General features: G+C 38.9%; 1 protein-coding gene across 9 annotated transcripts; it reads right to left on the reverse strand.

The window, feature by feature from the left end:
- Positions 1-977: 977 nt before the first annotated feature.
- On the reverse strand, positions 978-20,565 carry FAM76B (family with sequence similarity 76 member B). Of its 9 annotated transcripts, none has more exons than XM_038387940.2 (10): positions 20,253-20,565; positions 19,168-19,232; positions 18,547-18,601; positions 16,589-16,744; positions 15,193-15,389; positions 11,615-11,662; positions 11,321-11,401; positions 10,526-10,661; positions 4,028-4,129; positions 978-3,157 (listed from the first exon to the last, which is right to left on the reverse strand). In XM_038387940.2, exons 1-10 carry the CDS (start codon positions 20,355-20,357, stop codon positions 3,068-3,070), a joined length of 1,035 nt encoding a protein of 344 aa, XP_038243868.1. In that variant the 5' UTR covers positions 20,358-20,565; the 3' UTR covers positions 978-3,067. The 9 variants fall into 9 exon arrangements, 7 of the variants coding, with proteins under 7 accessions (XP_038243868.1, XP_038243869.1, XP_043360112.1 ...); XM_038387941.2 differs by having other exon boundaries at positions 10,526-10,658; positions 20,253-20,550; XM_043504177.1 differs by having other exon boundaries at positions 978-3,395; positions 20,253-20,550.
- Between the last annotated feature and the right edge of the window lie 181 nt (positions 20,566-20,746).

The raw sequence follows: 20,746 nt of genomic DNA on the forward strand, positions 1-20,746 counted from the left end.
TTGTAGTGCAGACACTTCAGCAACAAAAGGGGTTTTTCCCACTGCTGCAGCAAATTCACCCCCTTGAGACAGTAGCTAGGTCAAACGAATAATTCTTCTGTCAACACAGCTACATCGCAGAGGGTGTTAAAGCTGCATTGCTCAGGGCTGTGAAAATTAAGTTGGCCTAAGTTTTAGGTCTATACCAGGCCTATTTCTCTTGAGTTACACATGTAGTCGTTCCCCTGAAGCAGCTCCATGCATTATCAGTCTATCACATTATAACAGAGAATAGCAATAATTTAATATATTGAGTCACTAAAGTAGGTAATTATTCAAAAACTATCACTTGTTGCAATTTGAAGAATGCTCCATGTATGTAATATCTGTGGCAGCTTAGTTCTTTGAACAGATCCTTCACAATTCCCCTCAAAAGTGGGACTGATGTTGAGTTCTGGTTAACTTTTGGCACTATGGATGTTTAAAACAAATTACGACTTTCCGAGTAATATAAAACAGACAACTAAATGTTTTGACAAGCTTTTATTGTGAAATATTGGATTTAGAAAAAGGTACAAAATGTCAATCAGATGTGTGTCAATACAGAATTTCAATAGTCTATAAACGTGGACAACTGAATAGCTTCACTACAGGATGCATATTTAGACATATTATCTAAAAAGAGACTGCAATATTCACAGACTTAATATACATAAATAACTTGAGCCAAAGTGGCAATCACCTGTCAATGTTAACTGACAACTAAAAACAGGCTAAAAAGCACATTACAGTACAACATCTCTTTCCAGATCAACACTAAAAGAACATCAGTTCCTTATGTCAATACTCTACAGCTCCAGGATCGCATTCGTCAGGACTGGGAATTCAATTGACTAGTTTACAAACTTTAAAAAATTAAAGTTAAAAGTTAGGTTACAGAATAAAGAGATCAAGTATTTAATTATAACTAAATACTGTGAAGCCCCTAAATGTTTTTCGCACTGGGATCTATAAAACTCAAGTATAATATTGAACTTTTTCTTTAAAAAAAAATTATATTGCAGCTCAAGGAGGTTGGAATAAGAATTGCTTAATGGGATAATTCCTCAATTTGATGTGCATGGTTCTGAATCCACATGCATCATGGACTGGTGGCCAGTAAACTGGAGAGAAAAGCCCCCAGTATCAAAATATTACTCTGAACTAATGAAAGTCAGAAAAACTCCTAAATTTTTTTTTAAAAAAATCTTTCAATACAACTAACATCCCAATAGGATAGCAGCAGCATTTTCTATCCTAGCTGTATTAGTAAGTTTAAAGAACAGTTTTTATAAACTTACAAAGTTGATCTTCATGTACAAAAAAAATCAAATACATCTTCACTGTATGAAACAAGCTAGTTTGATTTTTCCCAATTAAAATTATTCATTAGACTAAGTCTTGTCTAAATTGCTGAGGTTGTTCACAATTCAGTAGCATCTGGGTAGATAGCCAGAGGACTTTAGATTCTAGTCCTCCAAGCAGCAAGATGTCACAGACAATAAAGCTAGCTGAAGTGCAAGCAGTTCCCGAGTCACCAAATCAACGTCCACATCTGAACTGGAGCTCCCATCTGACAGACGACTATTCCAAGTAATGCTGGTTTAGAATTTGCTTTCCTAAACAGTGTACCCCCAGTTACGCGAAGTTGTTTCATCCTACTAAGACACTTGTACTGATGTCCATTAGGAGCAGAGCTAAAACTGAGCTAACTAAATGTAAAAACAGAAGATTCCATTCGAGGGGGTGAACAATAAATTTTCATTTGACACCACATCCATTCCCTTTATTTACGTACTGACCATTACAGTTTTGACTACTGTTTTCTCGATGTATATCTTTACTAAACTAAGTACGTGTCAATCTAGTTACTTAAAAAGTGACCATAAGTTACAACTAAGTACATTTAAAACAAAGACAAACTGAATATGCAAGTTTTAAAAATAAAGTAGTGAGTATTAACTATACTGCTAATTCAGGATATAACACTGGGAGTACAATGCTTGCTGTGAAATTAAAAAAATTAGCACTAGGCCAACAGGAAAAATACATAAAGCATTATCATCTAGTGTGGCAAAAACCATACGAATTGTTTATTTAGGAAGTGTTTGGCATAATAAGCACTAACCAGACTCAACAAACCCCACAGATGCAATCTAATAAGGTTAAAAAAGTCAATACACACTATCCATCAATTAGCTAGTTCTTCATGCTGCTTCAAGCACTGCACTAGCAACTTTGATCTTTGTTTTTGATTCCTCTGTACACACATTTATATATACACAACCATTTATAAAACATGATCTTAAAACAAAAACGTTATGTACAAAATACCAACATTCCTATAAATAAACAGTTGGAGAAAGGCACTTGCAAGAAAAAAGTCTACAGTAAGTCTTACAAAAAAACCCACACTGCCTCTGGTACTGTACAATAGATAATCTTTCAATAAATTCCAATCACAAGAATGTAAAACACTAGTTACTCACTTGTTATCACTAAGAATATAACTGTTACAATTGTATTTACACATATGTATACATCTTTTGAGTTTCATTTAAGAGCACCATGATTTCCAACCTAAATGTCCTATATTTTAATACAAAGCAAAAGAACAGTTGCCAGAACCCAGTGTCCATATTCCTGTCCTTGCAGATTTATAAACTTGAAACTGAACTTTTGGCCAAAGTTAGCATAGTTTAAGGGATTCAGTTGATGCTTGAAGTCTGTAGAAAGTACACCTATTTTGTTATTGCATGATGTGTTTTAAAGAGAGCATTGCTGTATTACTCCTCTGCAACTGTTAAATACTATTGCTGGCAAAAAAGTTCCCAATATAAAAAAAAATAAAAAATTTCTTCAAGCCAGTTGAAGTACTTTATCTGAACAGTTTAACTAAAAAGCTGCATATTAGTTATAAAAACGTGTAGGAAACATGCCGACTAATCTCGTGTGCAAAAATATTTTTCCACTACCCAGGATTTTAAGGGCTTCACAGAATTACTCAAATTTACATTGAGTAGTAATCCTCATTTAAGTAACCAGTTCCTCATGGAGATGTTAGTATACTTCCACTTTTATCAAACTTTTTACCCTTTGACAACGCAGCAACCTGTTTGAGTAGTTCTCTGTTTTTGGCCTGTAATATAGATAAAAAGAAAGATTTATAGAAACACTTTCTCTTCTGTTTAAACATAACAGAAACACTGTTCAAAAGTCCTAATAGTTACTCTTAATTCCAGTACTATATCCATCAGTGACACACTGCAGAAAGAGATCAACAAACTTTTTGAATAGGAGGGAACACTTATTCAACAGTGCCATGCACAACTGTCATGCTGAAGTTATGAAGCCACCCTTGCGTAAAACTTCTATTGCTGAGAATAAATCAACATAATGGCAGAAGTTTTCAGCATAGCTCAGGTATTTAAGCTCCACATCTTTCACTAGTTTTATAAAGGAAGACAAAGCCAAATCACACACAGGGATTTGCAAAAATCAATACATCTACTGCATTGTAGATAGTTATTTCTGTTCATTCTAGAATTTATAAATTGATTCAGGTTTTCCTGCTGCTTAAAACAGTTGTACTTTCAATGTGGGTTACATCATTGCAAGATTAACCTCTTGCACTGCAATAAAATTGTGCTGTTATGCTAGGTCATTATACCACAAAGAACAGGTATATCAGTGTTTCTTAAAGTATGAGGAATGCCCCTTGAGAAGGGGGGCATGAGGAGAGGATGCGCCTCAATTGCTCTTAAAAAGTGTCTATCTAGTGGTCACGTTTGAAAAGAAAACCGAAGATAATGCAGGTGTAACTCAGGCAGAGAGAGAGAGAGAACCTGAAACAGCTCAGAGAGGGGAACTGATCCATCCATTTCAATGATTGGTAACTCATGCAAGGAGGACAGTGCACAATGGTTATAGTTAAACTATTTCATTTCTCAAAGCAAATATACAAAATATTTTGACACCTATTCTATTAAAACTATTTTTAAGTATTTACCTGCAGTTGTTCCACTGTTTCCTTGTGAGCTTTTTCCATACTGTTCATTTTTGTCCTTAAATTAGACTCCTGGTACTGAAAGTCTGCCTTCAACTCTGTCAACTAAGAAAAACAATTTCTATAAGGATATTTTGGAATGCTACCTCATACGTATTTTTAATTAACTTAGATCCATAAAATAATTTTTTTGAGACATAAAAGAGTCTTGAGGACACTGACTACTTTCTTCATTTACTGCTTCTTGTGTTGACAGCTCAGCATGGTTAAAAATATCTCACAGCACAAGTCAAATCTCTCTTATGAGTGAAAATATGTTTTATGTTCCATTTGGGAACTGGATATGGAAGACTAGTCCTTCAAAGTATTTTCAGATGTTGGATTACATGGATTTACAATACTTAGCTTTATTTTCAGCCATGAGACTCATCTGCCAGGCTTTAGCTATGACACTGGCACAAAGCTGTTTTTTGGGCAACAAATCTGAAGTACAGTCCAAAATTGATGTGCCAGTAGAAGAGATTTTAGAACAAATTGGTAAGTTAAACAGTTATAAGTCACAAGGATCAGGTAGTATCCACTCAAGAGTTCTGAAGGAACTGAAATTTGAAACTGCAGAACTACTAACAGTTGTATGGAACCTGTCACTAACATCAGCCTCTGTCCCAGATGACTGGAAGGTAGCTACTATAACACCAGTTTTTTTTAAAAGGGCTCCAAAAGAGATCCTGGCAATTACAGGTCAATGAGCCTAACTTCAATACCAGGCAAACAGGCAGAAACTATAGTAAAGTTTTTCAGAATGATCATACATAGATGAACAGGATTTGTTGGGGAAGAGTCAATGTGGCATTTGTAAAGGGAAATCGTGCCTCACCAATCTACTAGAATTCTTTGAGGGAGTCAACAAGCATGTTGATAAGGGTGATCCTGTTGATACAGTATACCTGGACTTTCAGAAAACCTCTGACAAGGTCCCTCACCAAAAGCTCTCAAGGAAACTAAGTGGCCATGAGATAAGGGGAAAGGTCCTCTCATGGATCAGTAAGTGGTTGAAAGACAGGAAACACGATAGGAATAAATGGTCAGTTTTCACAATGGAGAGGTGAACAGCAGGGTCCCCCAAGATCTGCATAGGGACCCATGCTGTTCAACTTATTCATTAATGATCTGGAAAAAAGAGGTAAACAGTTAAGTGGCAAAGTTAGCAGATGATACAAAATTATTCATGCTAGTAAGTCCAAAGAGGACTGCGAGAAGTTAGAGGAATTTCACAAAACTGGTTGACTGAGTTAATACTTAATCCTGCCATGAGCCGAGGGGGACTGGACTAGATGACCTCTGGAGGTCTCTTCCATTCCTATGATTTGATGACTGGACAACAAAACAGCAGATAACATTTGACATTGATTCGTGCAAAGTAATGCACACTGGAAAAAATAATCCTTACTCTACATATACAATGATGGGTTCTAAATTAAACGTCACCACCCAAGATAAACCTTGGAATCAGTGGGGATAGCTCTCTGAAAACTTCTGCTCAATGCACAGCAGCAGCCAAAAAGGCCAACGTATGTTAGGAACTATTAGGAAAGGGATAGATAAAATATCATAATTCCACTATATAAATCCATGGTGTCCCCACACCTCGAATACTCTGTCCAGTGCTGGTTACCCCATCTCAAAAAAGGGCATAGTGCAAAGTTCAAAGAAGGACAACAAAGATGACCAAAGATATGGAATGGCTTCCATACAAGGAGAGAAAAACGATTAAGACTGTTCAGCTTAAAAAAGAGATTACTAAGTCGATAAAAATCGAGAATGGTTTGGACAAGTGAAAAGACAAGTGTTATTTACTCTTTCACACAATACAAAAACCAAGGGTCACACAATGAAATTAATAGGCAGAGGCGTTAACACAAACAAGAGGAAGTACTTTTTCCACACAGTGCACAAGTAACCTGTGGAACTCATTCTGATGGTCAAAAGTATAACAGATTCAAAAAAGAAATAGATAAATTCATGGAGCATAGGTCCATCAATGTCTATTAGCCAAGATGGTCAGAGCACAATCCCAAGCTCTCTGACTACCAGAAGCTGGTGTGCAAGATGGGTGAATCACTGCATAATTGCCCTGTTTTGCCCCCCGAAGCCATGCTACAGGCCATTGTTAGATACAGGATACTGGCCAAGATGCACTATGGTAACAGTTAATTAGCATAAAACTGTAATTTACATGGCAAATATCTACAGAGACATAATAAAATGATTCTGAAGAATAAGTCTATTATATCTCATTCCGAAACAGAGAGTAAATTCCAAGAGATCTATAATTGCCACTGCAAACACTACATTGATAGGAGAATTAAATCACAAGTGAAGTTTATATAGGAAAGTTATTTATCTTTTAATTCTCCTCTAAAGACTAGCTTACAGGTTTCTTGCCCCTGGGTCTCAGATACCAAGCATAAAACAGGCAGAAATAAATATTCGAGGCGTATTGATCCCCAAAGGCAGTGGGCAGAAGCATAAGCCATGTAAGACCTGCAGTGCCACCCTTGGAGCCTTCTAGTCAAGTCTGATTTATCAGGAAGTGAAGCCTCCCAGAGCCAAATAAGCCAGTCATAACAAAAGGGTTGAAAGAGCAGTAACCTTACAAAGATTCCCTTCCACTCTGAATAGAGCTGGGAAAGTGAAAATCCTGCAAGATGACATCTTCAGGGATGCAGAACTACAAGTAATTCCTACTCTTCTGACATACCCGGCTATGTAATATTCTCAGAATAGAAATTTTTCTAAATCTCCTTTTGAAGCCCAGATACTTGCATGCAAGCAGACCTACAGAAATCCATTCCTGACGCAACAGCTCTTGGTACCTTGTCACTTGCTTATAAAAGAACACCTGCACCCAGTACTGGATCAGCCCCACACTTTTATCCACCATCTTTTAGTTCCTGGTATCTGTCCTGTGGACTACATTCAGTCAGCTCCCCAGTAGTTAATATGCCGTTGGGCCATGAAGGCCCAGCAGTTTCTGATGTGAAGGATAATTGTTGGACTATTATCTAGCCATGGTTGTCTTGACCATGAAGCTTTTCACTGGGATGGGAGAAATTGCTGGCAGAGTCCTGGGCAATATGTACTTCTCAGCAACCTTTGAAGCAAAAGAAGTTGTGAGAGTTGTCTGAGACACCTTTGCCAAGTGGTCCAAAATAGGATGCAAGAGCATGGCCACTCAATTGGATGGAGGCTCTTGTTCCACGTATATACCAATTATTGCCCTTCTAAATTCCTGGACTGGTGCTAATCCAGATCCCACCAACTTTATGCATTAGAGAAAGTCAATTCCTTATAGAGCATGTCTTGTTACTCCTTCAGTTAATCTGTTCTGCATCCAGGAGGCAGACATTGTATCCCTGTCCACCATCATGTTTTTACTAAGGCAGCAAAGTAGTGAGCGAAAGGGGCACTTTGTAGCATTAACCATCTCAAAAGGCATCAACAATGGTTGTGCCCAGACTCTCAGCAAAGGAGCTGTGGGGTTTGTGTACTGCTATTAAAGGCCAGTACTTTGTTTGTTGAAGGAGCCAATCCTGGGGTACAGGTATCCAACTCAGGCTTACCTTGATGAAGGATCAGAGGCAAGCATTAGTGATGGCACTACACTGTACAAAATCACCAGGAGAGACATGGCTAGGTTGCTGAACACACTATGGAGGCTCCCCAAAGCAGTCTTCCCTGTCCTGAACCAATGTGAAGAGAAGATGCCGTGCTCTTATGATGTGAAGGTGCCCGAAGTCTTTGGAAGTGATGAGTTGGAGGGCAGGTGGCTCTCTTCTGGGGTCTCCTGCTAATTATTTGTTTGAAAGAAAATTGCTAGTCTGATGCGACAAAAAAGTCAGTATCATAGACCTTGAGCACTGAGACCTTGATTTGTGGTAGAGTCCTTGGATTTGGATGGGACGAAACAGAATTCCCCCCCCCACTGGAATTAGTTTGCTGGGCTTAGGGGGGAAACAAGGTTTGCACAGACATGGGCACTGCAGGTATAGAGTCCAGGTGGTCAGAGGCTGATTAAGGCTTGTATTTTTATATTTTTTCCTTCAGAGCTTACCAAGCTGACCACATGCTGGACTTATGGGAGTCTCTGGAGAGTGCCTTAAGGAGGGCTTAAAGAAATTTCTCACAGTGCTTGGGTGCACAGGGAAAACATCTGACGGCCCTGCACATATTGTCCCACTAGTTTAAATTATTAACTCCCAGGCTGAGGATTCTGTGAATATGATCATTTATAACAGACCTTTCAGCCATACAGGTACTGTATGGAGGTATGACTGGTCTTCCTTCCCACCCAGGTGCTGAGGAAATGGATGTTATTCTGAAAGAAATTAATACCTGAAAAAGCTTTGAAGTTCAGAGAACTATGAGATGCCAAGAAAAAGGTTCTAACAACAGTAATACTAAGGCACTGAAGCACAAGTTGCCAAAACAAAAACTCAGACCAAACAGAAGTTTCTCTATGATCCCCAGAGACTGGCAACCCTATCAATGCTCCTAGGGAAACAGAGGCCACAGGGTAAGAAAAAATTTGAAGACAAAAATATATTCCTAACAGTTAGGTACTGAAAAAAGGAGTACTTGTGGCACCTCAGAGACTCTCAAATTTATTTGAGCATAAGCTTTCGTGTAGCTCACGAAAGCTTATGCTCAAATATATTTGTTAGTCTCTAAGGTGCCACAAGTACTCCTTTTCTTTTTGCGAATACAGACTAACATGGCTGCTACTCTGAAACCAGTTAGGTACTGAGTGTTTAAGAGCTGAAGAGGTGCAGGGCTATCAAAGTCAAAAAACTGAAAGGTTCTGAAAGTAGTGGTTAAGGCATGGGATATCATACCACCACTAGCTAAGGACTGCTTGTGTTACTACTTGCTACTTCTGACCTAAACCTTGGGAAGTTCCAGCTATTTTGCATTAAGGAGCAGAGAGCCAGGAGTGAGAATCCTGCACAGAGGAAAGTGAATTTACATTTTCAAAAGTAGAATATATTCTGTAATACATCCTCTGCTCCCTAAACTTAAAAGTAATGAATAGCCATATTTAAAATGCCTCAGCTAACAGTTCTGAAACAAGAATTTTGCAATTGGAACATTAAGTGACAAATAAAATGTAGCATGAGACTAATCACTGTCTCTAACACAAGTACTGTCCTCTGCCTTGTCAATCATTCAAATTACGAGCTGCATTTTGTCTGTTCTAATCTACACCAAACTGGACCTCCTAGCTAACATGATTAGCAAAACATCAGCTCTATCAAATATCCTCTTGGTGAGTTATGGAGAAAATTGGACAAGTGAAGAACTGTATTAAAGCAACTCAGTGTATATGTACACACTGTAAATGCTTAGCTACAATATCTACTCACTGGTCGTCTTTTAGTTATTTGATTATAGTGCTTATGTAAAAGGACTAATTGCACCAACAATCACTATTCTAGAATTAAAGATAAGTGTTCTGATAAATGCTTGGAACTCAATCACCACCAAGTTAAGAGTACATGAAGTGAGATCAGATGGGGACATATGAACATTAATGTTAATAAATGGGACCAGCTAGGTTAAGTACTGCATTTGCTTTCAGCCAAACAGTTATTTAATTCAAACTGTACTGCAGGGAGAAACTGTGCAAAGACCAATGACCCCAGAATATAAAAACAAAGTTCTTAGCTCAAGCAACAAAATTCAGTTTAGTGTTTTGCTTGTAAAAAGGGCACAAATGCATGTTACTGTGTGCCCACTTTAGTTGAACAATAGGAGTACAAGCTTCCACACACTACTCTTTGTGTTTCACCTAAATCAAATTTAAAAAGAGTCAAAAGGTAGTTTTAGTTTCAGACTGATTTAAGGCCTCCAATGACTTCAATGGGACTACCAGAAAAGGTAATGGTAGCTTTTGTATTATGAATTGGACTGCCAAATTCATTTCAATTTAGCCACTGAATAGCTAGAGATAAGGACTTTCTAAGCATTCTAAAGTCGTCCAGATTAATTAGTTTAGCCTCAAAGATTCAATATACCAATACAAAAACCTAACATTGCAGTCCCAACAGCACCCATTTACACCAAGGACACAACCTTAAACCGGTCAACAAGTCAGTTGCTTAAGAGATGAGCTTCTATTAAAAGTTTGGCAAAATTAAAATATTTGGGGCTCTTTTTAAGACAGTAGGCTGCCTTAAAGGTGGGTCTCTTGTGTACACTTCACACTAGTCATTACGTTCAGGGAAAGTTGCCTTATAGCTAAAATACATCCAAGCTGTGCATGTCTGCTACTTAACTTTTTAAAAGGAAAATTTGGTAATGTTGTAATGTCTAGTCACAAAACAAATTTTTGGTATTAATTTTGTTTTACCATTCAAACACAATTTAAGTGGACAGCTCCTTGAGTCTACAAGGTACAAGAAAAAATTTAATAAGGTCTTATTAAGCAGCTGTAGCCTTTACCTTTTTATCTTTTTCTAAGATAGTCTGATCTCTTTGCTGCAAAAGACGTTTGAGTGACATCACTTCTTCTTTCAACTGACTTATGAGGACAAAGTTGTCAGTTCCCCCACTGTCTGCTGACTGATTTATAGAGCTACTAAAATTAAAAAAAAAATTTGTTACTTGTAACATCAACAGAACACCACATTTTTCAAAGTTCAAATTGCTTAATTAACAATTCCACAAACATCCTTAAGGACTAATGCAAAAAAAGTATGTACCTGACAGAAATGGATGCAACTGGCAAATTACCTTACTAATGGCACACATTACATACACCTGCAGAAATATAATTGAGTATTAGCTTTGTGGGGGTCAAATTCTTCTTAAGTGAAGCAGCCTCTTTGTACATTTATTCCAACTGTTGATCAGAGACAGAATAAATTGTTCAGTCTCACACATTTAGGTCCAAAGACATTTTCTAGATACTACATCAGTTTAAAGCACCAGATTCAAAATCTGTGTCCTTATGAAAAATCACTGATGTCAGAATATTCTTTGTTTGATAGCTATGGCCTTATGCTCTACTTTTGCTTCCCTTTTCCCAAAGCAGCTGAAAAAAAAAAGGGACAGTGCCAGCTTTCTATTGATAACAAACATTCAACTGACTAACAGCACTCTGCCATAAAACCCTAAAAGTTACTAGAATGAAAAGTGTAATTTTTCGCCTTTCTAATCTGCCAAACAAAAACAGCAACTGGCAGCAAACTATGGTCTACTTGGTTCAACTATCTCAGCTGTAGAATATAACTTTACCTATCTCCATTGGATGGCTTGGATTCCAGTTTGGGTTTTTTCTTTGGAGTTTCATTCTGAATAGCTGCAGAGGATTTATGGCTGAAATCAAACAACAAATATTAGAAATCAAAAGCAGCAGAATGGTCTCATACTGCAGAATTGACCAATCTACTACTATTTACATATAAAATGACTCATACACAGAGATTAGTCTTGAACAATCAGAGATGCAAGTATGAAAAAAAATTACCTTTCAAAGAAAGAATACAAGATTCATTTGCTAAAAAATTCAGAAATGGGCAATGTAATTACCTCTGTTTCCATAGTCCCTGATCTTGTTCTGGACTTAGATTGCTGATTCTGAAATACATGTAATTAATATATATTCAGCAACAGGTCAAATTCCATTACCACTGTCTGAAACTGAAAAAGCATCCATATTTAAATTTTGTGCAGCAGAGCAGCTCAGTTTATAAATTTGTAATTGGATGGCTAATTAGCAAGGCACCTAGTAAGCACATTTGGGATTACTCCTCATGAAGGCCAAGCTCATTTGAAAACAGCCTTTAAACTACTGCATGCTATCATAAGGCACAAGGGGAAGAGTTAGGGTTGACAATTCAGCCTTGGTTTTAGTATTTCCCTACTTCTGCAAACATTATTTTAATACTTGGCAATTTTGAACAGAATTGTTTTTTTAAGTATAAGTTGTACCTTAATTCATTTCCAGGGTAAGCTGACCGGAGAGCACAAATGAAATGGTTATGCTCAACATATGTGCAACTTAGAAGACTGCACTGGATGAATCTGAGCTCCTGCAGAGCCCAATTTAATTCATTACACACTTTAAACCTTCATGTGCACTGATCTACCAACAATACTAATAAAATTGGATAGGGCAAGTTGATGGGAAACCACAGAGGTGGTTTACACAGGAAGGTAGCTGTCGACCGAAGTTATCAACTCTGTTTAAGTTTGGAATTGTGCATTTTAATAAATATAAGCAAATACATGCATACACACTGAAGCTCTTTTCTTTATGACACCAGGAAGTTATCTGAAAATGTTTTATTTATTAGATATTTGCCATGCTCTCATGAAATAAGATTTGAGCAGTTATATCTTGAGTAAGTCAAAATGGATTTTCACCAGACACTATAAGGTACCTATCCTTCCTAATATTAATCTGCTTGCCAAAAGTCACTTTCTTCTATAATGGGAAAATTGCAATTTAGTCCCCTCCCTGGTCTTCATTTTCAAGAGCAGTTGAACCAATTTTCTCCTCAAGCTTTTTTATTTTATTTTTTTTAAATGTAATTTTTGGTTAGATCAGACCTGAAAAAGTTTCAGCTTAGAAGATAGTAAGAATGTCTTGAGCAACTGAAAAATGAAGTTTATAATGAAAATATTTAGGGTGGCCTTAGGAATCTATGCACTTCAGCTATAATTTTTCATTGTTCAATCTAGGAAATACAAAATGTTATAAAGAGGTTCTAAAATAAAGCTGTTTCCAGCCTACAGATAACATCTGTATGATTCTTACACCAATGTCCTTTTAACAGAATGGTAAAACAAAACACTAAATCCTTGAAAGCAGCTGCCTACAAAGACTAATAAATGTTTATAAATGTACAAAACTAGAGATACATGACAAAAGAAACTGGTACACTGTTTAAGCCAAAGCCAGACAGCTGCAAACACTCTGAAGCATGATTAGAGTGGCAAGTTTAAAAGTAAAAATTAAAATGACAATAGCATTGCCCTGCTACTGACATGATAGCCACCCAATTGTAAGGTCTGAGACACATTAGGGGAGCAGCTGCCATGAGCTAAAAAGCAGAAAAATCACATCCTCGCATTCCATCTAAAATTACATTAAAACAATGAAATATCTGTTAAGATGTTGTCCTAATAGTACCCACCACCACCAGATAAACAAACAGATCTTAAGATGTTTAAAGAAAACTTTGCTTGATAACAGCTGTGACTGTGAAATCTATCAAATTTATTAGAGCATAAGCTTCCGTGAGCTACAGCTCACTTCATCGGATGCAGTGAGCTGTAGCTCACGAAAGCTTATGCTCTAATAAATTTGTTAGTCTCTAAGGTGCCACGGGTACTCCTTTTCTTTTTGCGAATACAGACTAACACGGCTGCTACTCTGAAACCTGTGAAATCTATATTTCTTTTTTGTTTTGCCTTTAAGGTCTTTACTTCTCTATTGTTATCTGTATGGTTCCTGTCCGTTTCTTTGATTGTTTCTGTATGTTGCATGACTAATTTTGCAAGATTTAAATCAACTAAGGTGGTGTGGTATGATTGGTTGAAAAATTGTTTTGCAATACATTAGGTCTGGTAAAAGACTTATTTTGTAGTATTTTAGTTTAAAATGACTGGTTAAGGTATAGCTAGGGCCCTATCAAATTCATGGCCCATTTTGATCAATTTTACGGTCATAGCATTTTAAAAATCGTAAATTTCATGATTTCAGCTATTTAAATCTGAAATTTCATAGTTTTGTAATTGTAGGGTCATGATGCAAAAAGGAGTTTTGGGGGAGGGGGGAGTCGCAAGCTTATTGTAGGGGGGATGTTGTACCACTACCCATATGTCTGTGCTGCTAGTGGTGTCAGTGCTGCCTTCAGAGCTGGAAGGCTGGAGAGCGGCAGCTGCTGGCCAGGAGCCCAGCTCTGAAGGCAGAACAACCCACAGCACCAACACAGAATAAGGATGGCATGGTATGGTATTGACACCCTTACTTCTGTGCTGCTGCCTTCAGAGCAGCCACCACCCTCCGGCCGCCCAGCTCAGAAGTAAGGATGGCAATACTGCAATCTTCCCATCCTCAGCAACCACCTTTTGGGTCAGGATCCCATTTGAGAAACCCGGGTCTCCCCCATTAAATCTGTATAGGATAGGATAAAAAAGCACACAAAAGAGACCAGATTTCAAGGTCCGTGATGCGTTTTTCATGGCTGTGAATTTGGTAGGGCCCTAGATATAGTTAAGCAGGACTCAAGTTTAACTATATTAAATATATAAAGGGGTCCAAAAGGAAGTTCTTTGGAACCTAACTCCAGGACACAGCCCAAGATCACAGCTGCCAGACCTCAACACCCTGCCAACCATATTGTGCAGAAGTTGGAGGAGCCCCAGATGACCTGATCCTGACTGGCCACCAGGAAAAGTTCATCTGCCTTATTGGGAGTGGTGAGCACTGTATGCTGTGTGTGTGTATTCTGTTTTGGTAACTGTTAATAAAGAAATTAAGAATATTACTGTGCAAGGCTCTTTCACTGGTAAAAGTCTCCTCAAACCTACAGAAGATTACTCCAAGCCCTAGGAACTGGGTATGGGTGGCCCTGAACCCTAAGAAGTGGGTAAGGGTAGGTGCCTTTTGCCCTAGGAAAGGGTAGGGGTGTCTAAATTAACTAAGTTATGCCCTGAGCCCACAGAAGGGTAAGGGTGGGGTGCCTTAGGGTAACACCATGAATGTCAGTCAGCATTGGATATTCTGGAAAGAATTACATTTACTATAATAAATAATTGGAGAAAATCAAAGGTGAACTGCTTCTAGCCCAAAGATGTTGTCATGACATCATTTATCTACTCCTCAGATAAGTAATCCCATCAGCATTTCTAGACTTATGGGCAGTTTCAACATCAGCTGGTAATTAGACTGCCAAAAGGTTTTTCTTTCTACTAAGTTAATTCTAGAGCATTCCATTTATAGCAATACTGAGACTCTGCTGGATTTGTGGAATAAATTCACAAAATGTTATTCCTATTTTCAATTCAGTAATGTAAACAGCTACTTTCATTTCGCTACTGATCCCGTCACATAGAAGTTACAGGATTTTTCAAGTTCCATAAAGTTTCAGAGTACTTACTTGTGATGGCTGCTGCTGTGACGATGATGGTGGTGGTGGTGGTGATGGTGTTTTGAATGATGCTGGTCTTTCTCAGCAAGAGACGAGGATGACGAATTAGAATGTGAAGACCCTAGGCTCTTCCTCTGTTCCTTTGTCTTCTGCAGTACTCTCTTGTAGGACAGTGTGCAAAGCCAACACAACAGCTTCCCATCAACCTTTTAGGAAAAAATTCACAAAAAGTGGACAACTGTACTTAGTGCTAGGAGAAATATCTCGGGAGGAAAAAAAAAAACAAACTTACTTTATCTATTATCCCTGTGCAAGTTAGTCTTAACTGGTTTGATTAGAATACTTTTGGCTAAACCTTCACAACCAAATACCACTACTGGGACTCCAGAACATGGATTTTATTCTTTAATATACACAAAAAAGTTAGAAATATACACAGTAACAGTCCATTTTTGTGCCGCATTTTTTTTTTACTATACACTGTGGGATGTGGCAATGAAGGCCATTCTATAATAAATGACATCAATGAAGTCAACTCAATATAGTGCATCATTTTTTCTAGTTAAGTTACACTTCTGAAAAGTGAATCTCTCCTCTTCAGCATTTTAGTTGCCCTGTAAAAATGGCTATAACATGTGTTGGACATGTATCAAATATTCCTCCCCCAATGCCTACACCCCTCTCCCCACCAAAAAAAGAGGAAAATCCCTACTCCCAAGTACATTTTTACTTTAGGCATCATGCAGCCACTCAAGTCTTCTTTACTCAGGGCAGCATCAGACAGCCTAACCAGCTGCAATACAAACCAAGTAAATTATTTTATAGCAGTTAAGGAGAAAAGAAGTCTCTTGTTGACAGCACTGTTCTGGAGTTCAATTAAAAAACGTGATCACCCATAATGTCATTTCACCATCACTTTCTGGACAAATGGTTTTGGCAAGTGCCCCTCTAAGAAATTAAAATACACAGGTCTGTGGAGAGCAGTCTCTTTCCTCCCTTTAGATATATTCTATGGTTAAAAGGAACTCTTTCAAACTGAAGGATTGGACAAGGTGGAAGTGACAGATCCAAGCTAAGGAAATTTGTAGTATTGAAGGTTAGGGTGAAAAAAACAAACAAACAAACAGACTACTCAACTGCCATGGTCAGATTATTTTTGGCTTGTAAAAAAAGAATGAATTTATTCCAGAATAAGTCAATAGAGAAGCATCAAATCTCCATGACTCAGAAGTTTAATATAAAATGCTGTGTCAGATCTTTATGTTAGAAAGCCTAATGAAATTCTCTTTATACCACCTTGCTATTTATGAAATTAACTCCTGCTATTTTTGAAGAGGGAAATATTTCTAATTGTATCTTTCGTTTTCAGACCCAGCCTTTACAGTACCACCACAACAAAGCATACCTTCCTTCTTCCCTCCTCTTTGCGATCAAAAGCACATTGCTGCTTGCACTGTTCACATGTCTGAGGTGGTCCATATTTCTTTTCTGAATTTGTGCAACGCTGGCATTTTGTGCCAATAAATGCTGCAATAATATTACAGTACTGACAAGGCTTGGGCTGAAAAACAATGGAGAACTAGAAATTAGTACATTTAAAAATGCTTAACAAGTTAGCACTACAATTATTAAAAATAATCATGCTTCTAAACTAGTCTTTAGAACTTGAAGTTAAGAACAGTAGGAAAATTTGATATTTAAATCAATGATGGCCCTAGTTTTTTTGGTTTGTTTTAAAGTGATGCTAGCTCAACTGAGACAAAAATAAACCATGTTTTGCACACAAACTTGGGTACATGGTCTGTGAAAGAAGTGCATAAGCTTTTTTGGATGTTGTCTTCTCCAATTTACGAGGTCAAACATTTTTTCTGTCATTGAGAAATCTACCTAAATCTAAAAAAGAGTAATTAGTTCATTTGCACTTCTCTGAAGGTTTCTGAGAACAATGAAGACCCTTCAAATAGCCAAGGGACTTGAGCACTGCAGAACTTCGGAGCACTGCAGCCACAGGCTTCAGATATAATGCCTGCTCCTACAACCCTACGGGGAGTAAAACAAACCTTCAGCTAACTAAAGGTCAGTTAATTGAGTTTAACCTTTACTATAAAATGAAGCCAATAAAGACACTCAATTAGAAACTAAAATTAATCAGTTTCTAAAAAATTCCCTTCTAGTTCATATATGACCTTATTTTGCTTCGAGGCGGTTTCCTTTTTTGATAAAGTACTGCCCAAGTGTTGGTGCATCTATATGATGCTTGGTGAGATGTATTACAATCCTTTAGAACTTCCAAAAGAGATCCTACTTTATCCAGTTTAAGTTTACAAAGAGCTGGGTAAATTACATGCTGGTAATTTTTACACTGAACTAGTCCAATAAATTGAATCTTGTGTAAAAATGTGTTAATCTAAGGGCATAGTTTACAAGATTTAAGTGCTTCTGTTCACATGAGAAATTGCTATACATTACCAACAATGCCTTCTCTAAAAGCATACAGTGCAATTTAACGTAAATACTGTTCATGAATATATGGATTCAACTATTACACGCAAATCTTTTCTAACACAGCACTAAGTTACAATTAAAGATGAGGAAATATAAACTATTCCTACAGTAATATTAACCAGGCCACATTACACAAGTAGAGTTTGATGGTATACTTGACAGCACAGTGGAGTCAACATTCCTACAGGAACCTTCATTTTTGTATTATGTTAATAATGGAACCTTCATACTGCATAACCAGATTTTCACCTTGAGTTGCTCATTAAAAAAATACCAAGGGGACACAGTCTCTCAGATAGCTAGCAGCATATCTTGTCAAGTGAGCATTTATGAAAACATGCAGGGATTTACCATGTACATATAAAATGCACACAGACTTTAATTTCTACTACATGTGCAGGATGAACAAGTTTCCATGATTCATAACTATCAAACTTGGTTGTGAATTACCCTGAATTAATAGTTTCAAACTGAACTATTTTTTAAATTTTGTGAAAAAGTATGCTAATTTTTATAACTGGGGAAAAAAAACTCAAATAGCTGAGGGTTTTTTCCTTCAGCTTTTCAGAGGATTTTTTTAGGTCAGAGAGTAAGAACAGAAACTTTCATTCCAAAAGATTAATTTTTCAGGAAGAGAGAGGTGTGTGTGTGTGTGTGTGTGTGTGTGTGTGTGTGTGTGTGTGTGTGTGTGTGTGTGTGTAAAATAGTGTCTATAACTGAAAATATTTTACCAACTTAACTAGTAATAATCTAAATAAGTTTATAATACCAAGATACATGCAACTCTTCGCAACATCTTTTGCATTTGTAGACCAACTGAAACGTATATGTGTATTTGACAATGAACTGCCAACTCACCGTTCCAAACTGCTTCACGTTTTGGGCACATTTCTTGCATATTGTGTTAGTTTTGCTAAAGAGAAGATTTTGCAAAGTTGAATTTAACAACAAGCATAAACTTTCAAATTCTTTCCCATATGCAATTACCATATAATATGCACGCAAATATAAGCTACACCCAATGTCTAGTTAAAGCAAACCAAATAGGGAGGTTTCAGAGTAGCAGCTGTGTTAGTCTGTATTCGCAAAAAGAAAAGGAGTACTTGTGGCACCTTAGAGGCTAACAAATTTATTTGAGCATAAGCTTTCGTGAGCTACAGCTCACTTCATCGGATGGAGGGAGTCTGCTTTCTTTTATGTTTATACAGAACATTTAGGGCACTACAGAAAGCAAGTTATTGTGGCTGTGTTTAATGCCAACTCACAGAATTCACTTCCAAAAGCCTAATATTTTCATTGATAATTTTATGCATTATTGCAACACGTGATTTAACACACAGCTTTTCTCTGAAGATATTATTGATAATCCACAGCAATGTTTGTGAATTTGGGATTTTAGCCACATACATGAAAGAAGTGTTTGGTGTCAATTGAATACTCCTTCCTGAAGGCTGAAATAGTTTCAGAACACATACATACCTCTCTTGTTGGAATTCGGATCGACAGTAAGTACATTTTACAATGGGATGTGCAATTCGACATTCCTGAAAGAAAAAAAATCAGTAACTATTTATCAAAGCAAACAACCATGACGTTACAAGTTAGTCTCATCTGACTTCTTAGCATACCTTTTATATATTGTTATTTTATACATCCATTGATGCTTGAGTGGTTAAAAAAAAAAAACTACACACCGAATAGTTTTTCCTACAACTTGCTTTCTGCCATCTAGTTTTGTAGCAACTGTCTGATGTAACAGATTCAGTAAAGAAGATACCCCCTTTTTTCAACAGGAAGGAGAATGCAGGAAGTATGAAGGGGCTATGAAGTTTATCATAAAATAGAAAATGATTTCTGAAGTATTTTACACGAAGGGATGTTTAAAACCCACCATTATCATTTTCTTCCAGGTACCGCTAAACAGAGGATTAGCGTGACTAATGCTCAACACTGGTGTGAGGGTGAACATAAGTGCTAGTATATAACCATAGCCCAGAAGTGCCCCTTCGCCCTGGCCAGCCCCAAATGGCACGGCATCCTGGCTCACTCAGGCTGTAGCTCTAGGCAAGACCCGTGAGCAGAGCCAGACGCCGGGGGTGCAACTGGTTTTGTAAACTGGGGCGAGAGCTCGAGTCGGCTCATCCCTTCACCAGGGCAAAAAGGCCCCTTTGGGCATCACCCGAAGCTGGGGAACTTCCTGTCCTGAACAAGGTGAAGCCTCAGCATTACAGACGGGGCAGGCAGGGAGCGGATGTGGTAGAGCCAGAAACCCTGTGCCCAGTAACAGCCCCCCCCCTTTCTCCTCCCCCCGCTCAGGCCCCCCATTACCCCTGCCTGATTCCCTCTGCTGTCCCCCACCCTCAACCTCTGCTCAGGTCCCCCCTGCTCCCTCCCCCACGTCTTCCTCTCAGCTGCCCCCGCAGCCCTCTCCCCAACCACCCCTCACACCCACCTGTCCCGCCTCAGCCCCCAGGCGCACCCCCCTGTCCCTTCCACCCGCCACCCTCCCCGGGCGGCAGGAAGCCGCCTCCCGCAGCCCCGCGCTAGTCCCCGCCCCGGCGGACCTTGCAGAGCTGCTGGCCCTGGGAGAGCTCCTCGAAGGGGTAGCGCTGGTTGCACTTGGTGCAGGCGTACAGAGCCGGGGCCGCCGCCGCCGCCGCGGCAGCCATCCGCGCCGCCGCCGCCAGGGAGGGCGCGAGCTGCGGGGAGGGAGGCGGGGCCGGGGCCGACGCCAACGGCTCAAGCGCGCCAATAACCCTCCGCCCGCGGCCTCCAGCCGTGCCCGTCTGCGCCGCTAGGCCCCGCGCAGAGCCCGGGCCGCCAAGCCGCTTCCTTGTGTCGGCGTCGGCGACGCCCCGCTGCCGGCCCCGCCCACGCGCCCCCCACCCCCCAGCCAATCGACGCCGCGCGCCAAGCCACCCTTCAAACCTCGTAACCCAATGGCAAACCCCGCCGCTCCTGCTGTAGCCAATCAAAGCTCGGATTCACGTCCTGCGGTTGCCATTGGTTGGGTCTCTTTCTCCCTTCTTCACTGGCTGCTCCGATTGGCCTGCTCAAG

The sequence above is a fragment of the Dermochelys coriacea genome, chromosome 1 (assembly GCF_009764565.3).
Source record: "Dermochelys coriacea isolate rDerCor1 chromosome 1, rDerCor1.pri.v4, whole genome shotgun sequence".
Classification (NCBI taxonomy): domain Eukaryota; kingdom Metazoa; phylum Chordata; order Testudines; family Dermochelyidae; genus Dermochelys; species Dermochelys coriacea.

Bases quoted from the DNA above. Each gene is read 5' to 3' on its own strand.
- FAM76B (XM_038387940.2), bottom strand. From the start codon at position 20,357: ATGGCTGCCGCGGCGGCGGCGGCGGCCCCGGCTCTGTACGCCTGCACC. The intron at 16,745-18,546 runs GTGAGTTGGCAG...ATTGTTTTTCAG, and splicing joins ACGTGAAGCAGTTTGGAACG to CCCAAGCCTTGTCAGTACTG. The intron at 10,662-11,320 runs GTAAAGTTATAT...TTTTAATTTTAG, and splicing joins AAGCCATCCAATGGAGATAG to TAGCTCTATAAATCAGTCAG.